Genomic DNA, 15,034 nt, shown 5'->3' on the forward strand with positions numbered 1-15,034 from the left:
GAAACTCCACCCCGAAACCACGGATGATCTCACCCAGTGGCTTCATATAAATGTTGAACAGGAGAGGCGAGAGGACCGACCCCTGTGGTACCCCACAAGTGAGGCGCCTCGAGGTTGACCTCTGCCCCCCTGCCAACACAAATTGCATCCGGTCCGAGAGGTAGGAGGAGAACCACCGTAAAACGGTGCCCCCCAACCCTCCTAACCGGTGCAACAAGATACCATGGTCGATGGTATCAAAAGCCGCTGAGAGGTCTAACAGGACCAGGATAGAGGAACAGCCTCTATCCCGAGCCCTCCAGAGATCATCAACCAACGCGACCAATGCCGTTTCCGTGCTGTGCCCAGGCCGGAAGCTGGACTGGCGCGAGTCTAGATAGACAGTTTCTTCCAGGTACTGAGGGAGCTGTCGTGCCACCACACTCTCAACAACCTTCGCAAGAAAGCGAAGGTTGGAAACAGGCCAGTAGTTGGCCAAAGCAGCCGGGTCCAGGGAGGGCTTCTTGAGGAGGGGCCTCACCACAGCCTCTTTCAAGGCAGCCGGCAAGAACCCCTCACTTAAAGAAGCGTTGACGATTCCCTGGAGCCAGCCTCGTGTAACCTCCCGGGAGGCCAGTACCAGCCAGGAGGGACACGGGTCCAGTAAACATGTGTTGGTGTTCAGCCGTCCCAGCATCCTGTCCATGTCCTCGGGGGTCACAGGATCAAACTCTTCCCACAAAATGGACTCAAGACCTGCCTCCATTGGCCTGCCTGAACTAGTCCAATCGGAGGCTAACCCGGCCCGGATCCGATCGATTTTGTCATGCAGGTAACACCCAAATTCCTCTGCCCGACCCTGCAAACGGACATCCCGGACCCTCTGATGAAGGAGGGAGCGGGACACCCTAAACAGGGTGGCAGATCGGTTACCTGCAGACGCGATAAGAGCGGAGAAATAGTTGCGTTTCGCCGCTCTTATCGCTACTAGGTAAGTCCTTAAATGGGACTTTACCAATTTCCGATCGGATTCGGAGCGGGTGGCCCTCCAATTAGGCATCTCTTCCAATCGGATTCGGAGCGGGTGGCCCTCTCTAGGCATCTCTTCCGACGCTTCATCACCCTCAGCTCCTCGAAAAACCAAGGAGCCAAGGTAGACCGGCATCGGGTGAGGGGCCGCAAAGGCACGACCCGGTCCAGGGCCCCCGCGGCCGCACCATTCCAGGCGGCCACCAGGTCCTCAGTCGAGCCGCGGGTCAAGGTCTCAGGTATTGGCCCAAGCTCCGGCTGTAACCTCTCAGGGTCCATCAGGCGCCTGGGGCGGAACCATTTTGTCACTTCTGGTTCCGCCTCCCCGCGGTGGGGTGTAGCGGTAGGAAAGGCCAGCCGAAGGAGAGAGTGATCTGACCATGACGGGCTCAACGACCATTTCCCCTAAACCATGATCACTCAGCCACTGGCCGGAGGCAAAAACTAAGTCCAGTGTGTGTCCTCCGGTGTGGGTAGGGACATCTACTAATTGGGTCAGGTCCATGGCNGAGCCACCTCAGATGCTTCACCTAACGATGGCAGATTGAAATCCCCCATGACTAACAGTCTGGGGGTCTCAATCGCCATCTCGGCTATCACACTGAGTAGCTCGGGTAGGGCTGCTGATACATAGCGGGGAGCCAGGTATACAATCAGCACGCCCTGCTGCCTCCCATGACCCCACTTCACACCTAGGGATTCACAACCCTTGGATCCAGGCCTTCCTAACCGCCACCCCCCCACCCCGACCCTGGGCTCTCGGCTGGTGAAATGCACGGTAACCTGGCGGGCACATTTCAACGAGGGGCACCCCCCCTCTTGGCCCAGCCAGGTCTCCGTAATACCCGCCAGGTCCACCTCCCCCTCCGATACCAAATCATAAATGAGGGGGGCTTTATTAACCGTGGACCTGGTGTTACACAGCATCAACCGAAAGCCCAGGCCCTGAGATCCTAAACCCCCTAGGTTGCAAGAAGTTAATGAAGAAATATGATTGCAGCTTGAGACTAATGAAAACATGGTCAGGGAATAATTATTTATTTTGAATGAGTTAGAATATAGAGGGTAAATAAGTTGCATCTTGCAACACTGAAAGAAATTACTGATAACACACAAAGACAAATGGAACAAACCAAAGTTTTAAAAAGTGATTTTTGAGGACCATTGTTTGATAGTAATGATAGTAATTTTTTAATGAAAAAAGTAAAAATACAAAAACACAGGTATTAAAATTTAATGAGCTGCTTCCAGCTGAGAAAATGTGAAAAGGTGCATCAGAATCTGCTGCAAAGCTTTTGTAAGATGCTGATTCTGTTGCTTTCACATTTAAAGAATTTTTGTAAAGCAACATTTTTCCTTTAAGTTCTCTAAGAGATATTGTAAGCTGATTATCATAATATATGATCCTAATGTTATAAAAAAAGTTGACAGAATTTTTTTCATTACTAGTAAACAACAGAAGACATTTCTGTTCATGTACAATTCTGAGGCAAATGCATAGATAATTTCAGTCATTGAGAAGGTCTTCCAGAACTCTAAGCTTCATTCCACATGCAAAGGCTAAAAGATTTTGGTTTGTTTTTCAATTTAATTGTACAGCTTATATGCTATATTAAAGGTGGAAAAAAGTCTGAAATGATTTGTCTTGGTCTGATTTTTTTTTATCTCCCCAAAACCTTGCATTTTAACCCACTCTAGATAGCAAATTACCTTGAAATGCCATCTAGCTGGCTAGAGTAATAAAATTGAAAAAAAATATCCTGGAAAATGGCAGTGGCAAACCATTTCTGGAAACTGCCTTGGGAATTGTGTGGATTGCAGTTATACAGGAAGTTAATCTTGTCACTGTTGTCAGAGAACATGGTAGCCAATCTTGACTGATCTAGAGAAAGTTTAAGCAGGATTAAAACTGGGAATCCATGAGTAAAAGCCCGGGCTGCAGGCAAGTAAAAAAGAAAGTATGCAAAAAGAAGATAATGGCTAAACACCTTTGTATTGTTACCAAGAAACAACATGGACTTACCCATGTAGTCACCAGGAGCTAACTGCTCTTTTTCGTAACTTCACTAAGATATTTGTAACAGTAACTAAGCCAAGGTAAACCAATATAATTTGAACTTCTTTACTTTTATGCTGTTGCCAATAATTTATTATTATTATTTTAAATAATATTTCTGACTGACATTCTTCCACCACCCCTCCCCCTGAATTCAACCATCTCTGAATCTTGGAAACTGGACAAATTGCTACAGTTTTCTTTGCAAGATTTTTCAGAAGTGGTTTGTAATTGCCTCTTTTTTAGGGTTGAGAGAAAGTGACCGGCCCAAGGTCACCTAGTTGGCTTTGTGCCTAAAGTGGGACTAGAATTCAGAGTCTCCCAGTTTCTAGCCTGATGCCTTAACCACTACACCAAACTGGCTCTCATGACATTTTTAGTCTCTTGCTTATGATGGACTGTCTGTTTTAGTTTTTTGAGAAAAAAGATTGTGGCACATGATCTACAATTTTAATAGAAAAAGGCAAAGTATTTTTTTAAAAAAAAACAATATTGGCATTCTTCTGTCCTTCCCATATACTTCACAGCATGGTGTTTGGCAGCACTGGTGGGATTTAACCTTCTTCCTCTATTCTTCCATGGCAGTAATGATTATCATAGAACTTTTCGTAGAACGTCCTTACATTCCTGGCTTCATCAGGAGGTCTACTAAATTAAGTAATCGAATCGTGCTTTGTTATAAATGATCTTTCTTCAACTTCCTTCTAGAATTGTCAAGCAATCCATCTCTGGCTTCAATCCTCATACCTGCTCATGCTCGAAATCAAGCTGCTGTTTCAACTCCTACCAATACTCCAGCAGCCTCAGGTGAGATCATATTTATATCTACCATATTTTTTCTTGATGTGCAGTTCTTCCACTCACAATTTTCAGTGACACAAATGCTGACCATCCCAGTGTTGTTACCATTATTAAATCTAGAATCAATATATTTTACAGGTTTGTCACAAATATCTAATGTAAAGTTTTAGAAAATTACATGCAGATTTAGCATTGTTTGTCCGGCATCATAGATCAGGACCTCAGCACCATTGGTTACATTAAAACTAAGTGTGGTGTGTCCAATGATGACTGGTCAGGCCAATTTGGGCATGGAATGTCCTGGCACATATTGGGCAAACAGGTAGAGTTATTGCACTGAAAGCTCTAGACTTGTGCAGCTAGCAAGATGTAGGTCAGCAAGCTTAGTTACTAAGTCTTCAGCCACTGCTGAAGCCATGCTGGGGGTTTTCCACCTAACCACATTAATTCTTTTCATGGCCTTGCTTCCTTTTGGTTATCTTTTGAGTCTGATGTGGAGCTTCATTTTGGAGACAATGAGTCTGGGACCAGTCCAACAGTCAGCACCAGGTTCTTAGTTACTCTGAAATCTTGCCTTCCTTCTGACAATGACATAATCAATAAGATGCCAAGCTTAGAGCGGAGGTGCACCCAGGAGGTTGTGTTACTAGTAGGGAAACAGAAAGTGGTTATTGGTGATGAGGTTGTGGGCTGCACAGGTCTTCACTAGGAGTAGACCATTACTGTCACACTTGTTCACTCCATGTCTCCCAATGATTCCCCTGCCAAGTTGCAGAAGCATACCTACTATTGCATTAAAGTTACCCAGCAAACTGCGAACAGGTCATCTAATTCTTCATAGAATCTGTCTTTTGTCTCTCAGAGTTGATTATTGTGGGATACACAGGCACTGATCAGGTTAGCTATAATGGTAACTGCAATGTTTCCAAACAAAATGACTTCTATCAACCACTTCCAACCCAACTCCAGCATCATGACACTCATCACTGCCATGACTGCTCCAGAAAAAAGTGTATCCACCTTCAGTTCCAGCCAGCTGACATTCGTTGAGAAGAGACTCACTCAAGGCCTCATTGTACAGTGAGGGGAAAAATTATTTGACCCCTTTCTGATTTTGTACAAAGAAATGATCAGTCTATAATTTTAATGGTAGGTTTATTTTAACAGTGAGAGACAGAATAGCAACAAAAAAATCCAAAAAAATTTCAACAAAATTATAAATTGATTTGCATTTTAATGAGTGAAATAAGTATTTGATCCCCTATCAATCAGCAAGATTTCTGGCTTCCAGGTGTCTTTTATACAGGTAACGAGCTGAGATTAGGAGCACTCTCTTAAAGGGAGTGCTCCTAATCTCAGCTTCTTACCTGTATAAAAGACACCTGTCCATAGAAGCAATCAATCAATCAATCAGATTCCAAACTCTCCACCATGGCCAAGACCAAAGAACTGTCCAAGGATGTCAGGGACAAGATTGTAGACCTATACAAGGCTGGAATAGGATACAAGACTGTCGCCAAGCAGCTTGGTAAGAAGGTGACAACAGTTGGTGCGATTATTCGCAAATGGAAGAAACACAAAATAACTGTCAGTCTCCCTCAGTCTGGGGCTCCATGCAAGATCTCACCCCGTGAAGTTTCAATGATAATGAGAATGGTGAGGAATCAGCCTTGAACTACACAGGAGGATCTTGTCAAGGCAGCTGGGACCATAATCACCAAGAAAATAATTGGTAACACACTATGCCGTGAAGGACTGAAATCCTGCAGTGCCCACTAGGTCCCCCTGTTCAAGAAAGCACATATACTGACCTGTCTGAAGTTTGCCAATGAACATCTGAATGATTCAGAGGAAAACTGGGTGAAAGTGTTGTGGTCAGATGAGACCAAAATCAAGCTCTTTGGCATCAATCCAACTCGCCGTGTTAGGAGGAGGAGGAATGCTGCCTATGACCCCAAGTACACCATCCCCACCATCAAACACGGAGGTGGAAACATTATGCTTTGGGGGGTGTTTTCCTGCTGAGGGGACAGGACAATTTCACCGCATCAAAGGGACGATGGACGGAGCCATGTACCATCAAAACTTGGGTGAGAACCTCCTTCCCTCAGCCAGTGCATTGAAAATGGGTTGTGGATGGGTATTCCAGCATGGCAATGACCCAAAACACATGGCCAAGGCAACAAAGAAGTGGCTCAAGAACCTTAATGACTTGGAGAGGATCTGCAAAGAGGAGAGGGGCAAAATCCCTCCTGAGATGTGTGTAAACCTGGTGGCCAACTACAAGAAATGCCTGACTTCTGTGATTGCCAACAAGGGTTTTGCCCCCAAGTACTAAGTCATGTTTTGCGAAGGGGTCAAATACTTATTTCACTCATTAAAATGCAAATCCATTTATAACTTTTTTGAAATGTGTTTTTCTGGATTTTTTGTTGTTATTCTGTCTCTCACTGTTGAAATAAACCTACCATTAAAATTATAGACTGATCATTTCACAAAATCAGAAGGGGATCAAATAATGTTTTCCCTCACTGTATCTTACAAGCTCTCTGGCAACTAAAGCTGTTCTCCTAGTCTGCCTCTTATAGGATTGTCCAAAAGCACGAACATGTTCAAGTGACAATGGTGAGAGGTATCATCTTGTGCTTTTTCTATGTTTGTTCAACCACCAAGATGGGATCCCCACTAGTTGTGGTGAACTGACCAGGATGCAGTAAAGCAGGCAAAGTTTGGGGCAGCTGTTCTAGTCCCTTCCTCATACTGTGGAGGTGAGCAGTGCATTCCTAAAGAAGACTGCTAACTCACCTAGGCAGGTACTGGTTTCAATGCTGCTTTGGTCAGTGAAAAGTGATTATTAGATCCGAGTTGCATGTGTGCAGGTCCCTGACTACAACTCCCAGTGTATTTATGCTTAGTACTTTGTCACTCACTCATAGCTGCAGGACTTTTTTATTTTTACTCCTTTCAAGATGATGATGTTGAGACTAGTGCATAATTTTGATTTAAATGAAGGAGAGTTGCACAGTGTCAGCCTTACTCTCTCTTCCCAGTTCCCATCTGAGTCCCAAGGTGAGACAATCAGACATAGCACTAAGCACAATGGATGACCAGGACATCTTGTGCGCCTTGTTGTGCTTTTCATAAGAAACAAGGAAATTTTATCTAACTCAAGTGGCAGCAACCAACAATCTTTGCATCCTTTCTCTCCCTTTCTCTCTTCCCTCTCCCTCTTGTGTGATTCGTTTAGTGATCGTTTTGCCCAAACCAATTGTGTTCTTAAACAAAGACTACCTGTATTGAAGGATTTCCTAGTGCATCTTACCTTGCTAGATTCCACCCTAAAATGACAAATCTTGAATTGTCAGCACTGCCTGCTTTGAGACCTGCTAACACTGAACTGAAGCAAGAGTGTGCGGGATCTAGATATCCATAATGACAGAGCCGAAGCTTCCCATCCTTTTATAGTATGATTGTTACTTCTCCCTGGATTGTCCCTAGATACTTATTTAATATTTTATATCCTCCACATCAGAGACTATTTATGTTCATTCATAGCCTATTAGAACAACAACTAGCAGATATATAAGTCTCCCATATAAACGCAAAACATGTGTTCAGACTTGACAAAGATAGAATCTATCTCACAAGTGCTTTTAAAGTGTTCATTGTACACCCAATGGCGATCAAATTTAATATTTCCACTTCTACATAGGTGGCAAAATGCTTATCAATAACTATAGTTGTTAGACACTGTCTGGTTCCCTCCTCATGTTATTAATAGCTCCTCTTTTAGAATTTTCTCATAATTTTATATTTTCCTTTTAGTGTTATTGTATTGGATGGTCTCTTGTGTGTGATTGGTCTTGGACCATAAATGAATTATAAAATAGTTATGAAAAAGTGACAATAAGAAAGCAGTAAGCAATTGTAAACACGCTTCTAGTAAGTACTATTTTGTTCCAAAATAACAATGTTAAATGCTATAAAAATGTTCTTAAGTGCTGATCACAAAAAACTCTAAAATATTTATTCTTTGACAGACTATTTAACAAAATGTTATCCTTCCTGGGTGTAGTTCTTTTCTGTCTTGAGGCATAGTGCAAAAGAACTTTAACTGTACATTTTAGAAACAGAGATAAGGCACCCTGAGCAAAGGGAACAGAGATAAAATAAACTTTTCCAACATACTTCTTGTAGAAAAGCTTTTATTAAAGCAGTTGGCTAGTTTTGCTCAGCATAATTTAGGATCCCCAAAAGGCCCATCTGTTCTATAATTCTATTGTATTTCTAGCAACAACAGCCATGCAGTCTTTTCTGACTTCAGTATTCAACTCTTTCGAGACTTTTGTAACAGCAGCACAATTCTATTGGAAATTTTACTGACTGAAGCAATATAAACTTAAACTATAATAACATTTGGAGTTGTGATAAAAGAACTAAACAGGAACCTGAATATAAATTAGTTCAAGAAGTGTTTGAGTGTACAAGAAGATTAATGTAAGATTTCATTCTTCTCATACTTAGCAATGAGGTAGAGAAATGACAATTAAAAGGATAATTGAAAGAAGAAATCAGTTTATTTACTTAACTGCATTAATATAGTAGGCTCAACTGAAATAGCCTTCTTCCTACAAACATGTTTCATCCCTAGGATGCTGATAATACAAAAGATTTTAGCACACCTTCAAATTCACGTGCCAAGGAGTCATAAAACACATGACATATCCTCTGTAATTTTTCTGCTTCTCAAAAAGAGAATCTGCTTTTTCTGCTGCTAAAGCACCTTTAGAAGAAAGTCATTTTGCAGCTAACAGCCATTTCTACCTCCTAAATTAAAATAATTATGTTATGAAATTACTTTTCAGAAACAGGTCCATGTTTTCTTTTTTTTTCTTTTTCCTTTGAATCAATAATTATGTATAATCTTTTTAATATCAAATCATTGTCAACTCTGCTGGCCTTTCAATCTCCCAGTGGCCCTTTCAGGGCTCTCAAAATCAGCATGAACATCTTGCTTCTTTTCATGTAGGAGAAGAAGCATTATTTTATCAGCATGTGAAATTGTGCAAATGAACAAATGTTTCCTTTCTTCCCCCTCCCCCTCCCTCTCTCTCTCTCCCTCTCTCCCTCTCCCTCTCGGGGGGGATGTACAGAATTTCAATATACTCCTTCCCTCTTGAGGGTATTTAATTTGAGGTTGCAACTTCCTTCTGAGTTCGGAGATATTTTGAAAAACTTATTATTTTTCCAAGTCTGTCTCCATCTGCAATTTCTTTAGAAATGTCAAGTAATAGTTCTTGTCATTTCTAACCTCTTTTGAAACACTTTGTTAAGTTTCTTCCTGAAACCATCCTTATTTTTTGCTTTTTGTCTATTTCTAGCAATATCCATTGTTTCTTTTTAGTAAATTAGTGGGGAAATGCTGTGGGCATAGTTTACTTAAACCTCAGTAAGCCATTTGACAAAATAGACCACAACCTACTTCTTAATAAGATAGAAAAATGTAGATAGAATCATCATCAGATGGATTTGCAACTGGCTGATCAGTCGCACTGAATGTGAGGTCCTCAATGGGAACTACATCTACATGGAGGGAAGGATACATTGGGATACCTCAAGTCTCTGTCTTAGGCCCAGTACTCTTCAACAGCTTCATAAACGATCTAGATGAGGGGATAGAAGGGGAACTCATCAAATTTGCAGCCACCTAGCCAGGAAGAATTTCTAACACTTTAGAAGATTTAAGATTCAGAAGGATCTTGACAACTTGAGCATTGGGCCCTATTCAGAAAATTTAAGTTCAGTGGTGAGAAAAGTACAGTCCTACACTTAGACAGGAAAAATCAAATGCATAGGTACAGAATAGGTGGTACATGGCTCAATAGTAGTAACTGTGAGAGGTATCAAGGTCCTAGTGGACCACCTAAGTATGAGCCATCAGTGTGCTGCAGTTGCCCAAAAAGCTAGTGCTGTCCTAGGCTGTATCAACAGAGCAGTTATTATAAAGATCACTCTATGCTGCACAGGTGAGGTCACACTTGGAATACTGTATCCAGTTCTGGTTGCCATAATACAAAAAAGATGCTGAGGTCCTAGAAAGAGTGCAGAAAAGAGCAACAAAGATGATAAAGGATCTGGAGGCTAAACCATATGATAAACAGTTAAGGGAAGTTAAGTATGTTTAGCCTATCAAAGAGAAGGATTAGGGGTGACATCTGTCTTCCAGTACTTGAGGGGCTGTCACAGAGAAGAGGGGCACAACCTGTTCTCCAAAGCACCTGAAGGCAGGACAAGAAATAATGGATGGAAGATCATTAAAGAGAGATCCAATCTAGAACTAGGGAGAAATTTCCTGATAGTGGGATCAATTAATCAGGGGAACAGCCTCTCTTCAGACATTGTGGGCACTCCATCACTAGAGGTTTTCAAGAAGAGATTTGATAATTACTTATCTGGAATGGTAAAAGATCTCCTTGAGCAGGGGTTGCACTAGGACCTCCAAGGTTCATTCCAGCCCAGTTATTCTATTTTATAGTATCCAATTTGGGTTTTTTTGTTTCTTGGTTTTTGGCAGACTCTTTCTCAAATTCATCCTTAACAACTGCTTTGCTTTCATTCTACCATTTCCTCTGGTTTCCAATTAATGAGGTTCAGGACTTCAAGGTGATTCCTGATGTTCTTTTTAAAATGGTAGGTCATATGCTCAAGATTATAATCATGGAAAATTTGTTCTTTGTTCTTCTGCTTTACTTGGAACTTGATATGAACAGTTTGTGATTTGTTCCTAGTCAGGTTGTGTTCTTAGTCATATTTTGGTGTTGTAACTGAGCTCTTCCAACTTCTTGTACCAATTAAACCCAATTTTATTTTCTCAGGCTCCATTTGGAGATATCCATTTATATAGAATAGATTATTTGAAGAATGTATTAGCAATAAAGAAGCAACTGGATTGGCAGAAACTGATAAGCTGTTTTCATGCTTCATGGCCTAACTATAGATTCCACCTTAAAACTTCAGCATTTATAGTGGAATCTCCAGCTAGAGTGGGGGGAGGTGTAAAGAGGGGGCTAAGCTTAGAGTCCTTGCATAGAAGGAAGTAGCAGCAGAATCCCTGAAGCCTTATCTGACTGTTCCCAAGAGAATGCAGTCAGTCTCACAATATTCTCTTAAATAGGCATGCAACAAATAAAGAAGTAACTTTGATCAGCTCACGGTGTCCTGGTTCCTTGTGCCTGAGAGCATTCTAGTCACAAACCACAGGCAAATTATCTTGCTTGCAGGTTCTGTTGATTTCAAATTGAACTTGAACATTAATATGATTAACAGAGGAATTTGAAGATTAGTTTAATTTCGGCATCTCTGCTAGTTCAGTCAATTTCAAAATCCATTCTTCAGCAGTCAACATCTCTTTTTCTTTCCAGTGTTTGACAAGTACAATTCTCGCAGCTGTCACAATGTGAAGGAATAGCACCCCAAGTTGTTTTTCAATTGGCTTATCCATCATACCTAAAGAAAAGCTTCAGGATTTATTAATATTTGTATCTTAAATATTTTTGCATTCTTATGTTTATCCAGTATGTTTTCACATATTTGCAAGACCACCACATGATAAAATCAACCTGGATTTTGATTACATTTCCAGCACTTGTTAGAAATCCCTTTATACATTTTCACTAGTCTATCTGGAGCCAAGTACCAATGATACATCATTTTGTAAAAGTTTTCTTTCATACTATAATTTAATGAGCCATGGTAGTGCAGTGATTAGAATGCAGTACTGCAGGCAACTTTTGCTGACTCCTGGATGCCAGCAGTTCGGCAGTTCGATTCTCACTTGCTCAAGGTTGACTCATCCTTCCATCCTTCCGAGATCAGTAAAATGAGGACCCAGTTTGCTGGGGGCAATAGGCTGGCTCCGTAAATTACTTAGAGAGGGCTTTAAAGCACTGTGAAGTGGTATATGTTTAAGTGCTATTGCTATAGTGCTATTAATGTGAATTTTAGTCCATTTTTTAGTCCATACATTCCCCCATTTTTCTAGCATTATATTATACCCATTTTTTTTGCTCATTTTATCATACACTCTAACATATTCATCTTCTAGGTTCATCTTAAGTAACGTTTCATATACTTTAGAAATCAAGTGGTCATCTCCAGAAGATAAATTACATCCAATTCAGATTTAGTTCCTGTGAAAAGAAAACTGTTTAGTCAAATGTAAATCTTTCAAAAATTCTATAATAATTAAACCAATCACAAGCAACTCCTTTACTTATTAGTTCTTCTCTTGTCTTTATCTCAAATCCCTCTTTTTCAAATATCAATAAGTCTCAATATGTCATCCATTTACATTTTGAAATCATCTCTTTTTTATGTAGCGCTTCATGAGATGATAGCTAAAGTGGCACTTTATCAGCTAATCTTTTATACTTCCATCACATACATGCAATTCCATCATATACTTAAAATCTTAAAACCAGGGTTAACTTTTACTTTGTCATATCACAGATAGGCATGTCACCCAAATCTCAAATCAAAATCTTCAAGGTCTAATAGCCGTGGATTTTTTAAAGTTATCCTGTAAGGATCCGCTTCAAAACCTCATCCCAAGAAAGCAGAACTCTTGGAACAATTCCATTCCAAAAGGAACTTTTATTAGGTGAAGTTGACAGCAGGCATGGAAGGTAGGATCTGAGGGTTTCCCGTTCAAATAAATAGGTTAAAGGAGCAAAAAACAAACCCCACCCCAATAGTTCATCTAGTCAGTTCAAACAGCCCAATCCCCAGGTGTTAAGTCTGCTGTGGGAACGAGGCTGATAATACTCCTTTCCCAAGGCTGTGAAAACGTTGTTGGGTCTTCGCACCTTCCTTTCCACAGCGAGAGATAAGCCAGATGGCCAAAGGCACATTCCTTTCTCACCCCAGGTTGACATCAAGGGGAGAATAGTTCAAAGAGCAAGCAGATAGAGGGAGTGGAGAAGTTACATTGTAGCATTAAAGCGAAAGGCCATTACACATACAATCCCCCAAAAGCCTCCCCCCTCTGTCTAGGAGTTTGGCAGAAACCAGAGAGAGGAAAAGAAAAGGAAGGGAATAGGAAAAGGCCCCCCATCGAAGAAATGGGTTCTGACATGCTGCCCCCCTTAAAAGAAAGATAGATCCATCTGTAAAAGACAAAAAAAGAGATAAAAAGAGGGATTAGTCTGGTTTGTCAGGGTACATAGCATGGAATTTACTAAGTAGCCTAGAGGCTCTAATGTGGCGTTTAAGGACCCATTCATTCTGAGATAGAGGCAAATGCTTCCAAGCGACTAGATATTGAGTGGATCCATGATGTTTCCTAGAGTCTAAAATGTCTTTAATCTCAAAATGCTGCTCCCCTTCTACCATGATTGGAGGTGGAGGAGGGGCTGCTGCTGGCCTTAAGGGCGAGTTCAGTTCATGCTTTAAAAGGCTGATGTGAAATACCGGGTGAACCTGTCTAAATGTCTTAGGGAGCTCTAGTTCAACTGTCACTGGATTGATTATCCTTTTAATAGGGAAAGGTCCCACAAATTTTGGTCCTAGTTTCTTTGAGGGTTGTAGGGACTTTAAATATTTTGTGGATAAGTATATTTTGTCTCCTACTTGAAATGGTTTGGGCTCGTTTTTATCGGCTTGGAATTTATATGCCTCCCTAGCCTCATCTAAAGCTTTCCTTACAACCGGCCAGGTGTTTTGGAGTTGTGCAATCCACTCTTTCAAGGAGGGGATGGTCGGTTTGGAGGAGGGTAGTTCTGGTATCGGATTAAAACTCTGTCCTGTTGCTACTTGGGATGGAGTGTAGCCTGTGGTGTAATGTATTGCGTTATTATAGGCGACTTCTGCGAATGAAAGTAGGTCAGTCCAGTTGTCTTGTTGGTAGTTTATAAAACATCTTAGGTACTATTCCAGTACTGAGTTTGAACGTTCCGTCCCACCATTCGTCTGAGGATGATGACTAGATGATAGCCCCTGGGTGGTCCCCAAAAGTTACAGAAACGCTTTCCAAAACTCCGAGGTAAATTGCACTCCTCTGTCTGATATAATCGTTGTGGAGCTCCATGTAGTTGATAAATATGCTGTACAAACAATTTTGCTAAAGCTTTTGCGGTGAGAATTTTCGGGCATGGATAAAATGTACCTGCTTGGGGCTTCTGGTTCCAGATCGCGGCACTGGCGGACGTGCGGGGCAATCGCTCCCTCCACCGTCCGGTTTTCTCCCGCTGGGGACCCTGAAAGGGATCGAAAGTCACCTTGAAGGGGTGACGACCATGAAGAGGACCTCCTGTTTGATCGCAGAAGGGCGGTAGCCCTTCCATTTGATCTGGAGCAGCTCTTCGGACCGACGGGGAAAAGATTGGCCATTCACATGGCCCATCATTAAGCCGCTACCTGCCGAGGCCAAATTCACAACCAAGCACTTGAAAGCAGTGCGGAGGAACTGGGTGAGACTTTACCTTCTTGTATCCCAAGTACTTTCCTGTCAAAAGCCCTCTGAAATTTCTTCCCCCTGCGAGGAGAGAGGGAAGGGAATGTTTCTTTCCCACCCTCTAAGATGGCAGTTCCTGACTACGCAGGGAAAACAAAGCCCTGAAAAATACAATTAAGCAGCTGGATTTATTTTACCTTGATATTTGGGGATCCAAAACTCCTATTTTCATGGGGACCTGTTACTTTATCTACGAAAAAGAACTCTATCTGGATAAAAACCTAGCCTGGTCTTGAAAAAGATTCTAAATGCTGTCAGGGACATCTAGTGGCGAAGCCTGGTATAGCAAGTAAATACTTTTCTTAAAGAGACCTGCCTACAGCCCAGATTTGTCCTTGGTATTATCTAAAAGAGATAAAAAGCTGGGAGAACAGCTGACAGTGAAATTGCTTTATAGGAACTGTGGAGGTGAATATTTACTGACTTTTATCTAAGAAATAGCCTTCACTAAAGGACTATCCATCACTGTGTTGGAAATGGAGGAAGACCAGCCACAACTTAACTATAAACTTATACTTGAAAAAATTCTTGAAGCTACTGAAATAATTAAATCCAAATTGAAAGATAAAGGTGCCAGCTTAAACCTACAAAATGAAACTCTGAATCCAATGAAAGAACCTACAATCCAAAAATTAACAGAGGCGGAAGAAACTAATACC

The 15,034-nt window shown here is 41.5% G+C and overlaps 1 protein-coding gene across 1 annotated transcript in view; it reads left to right on the forward strand.

The window, feature by feature from the left end:
• The window catches only part of GSK3B (glycogen synthase kinase 3 beta), a 146,919-nt gene that overhangs the window by 114,769 nt on the left and 17,116 nt on the right, over positions 1 to 15,034 (forward strand). Inside the window, exon 10 of the mRNA XM_029283856.1 lies at positions 3,773 to 3,871. Coding sequence (XP_029139689.1) covers positions 3,773 to 3,871 — 99 coding nt within the window. The remainder of the gene's footprint in view (positions 1 to 3,772; positions 3,872 to 15,034) is intronic.

The sequence above is a fragment of the Protobothrops mucrosquamatus genome, unplaced genomic scaffold (assembly GCF_001527695.2).
Source record: "Protobothrops mucrosquamatus isolate PMUCROS unplaced genomic scaffold, P.Mucros_1.0 scaffold_88, whole genome shotgun sequence".
In the NCBI taxonomy this organism is placed as follows: Eukaryota; Metazoa; Chordata; class Lepidosauria; order Squamata; family Viperidae; genus Protobothrops; species Protobothrops mucrosquamatus.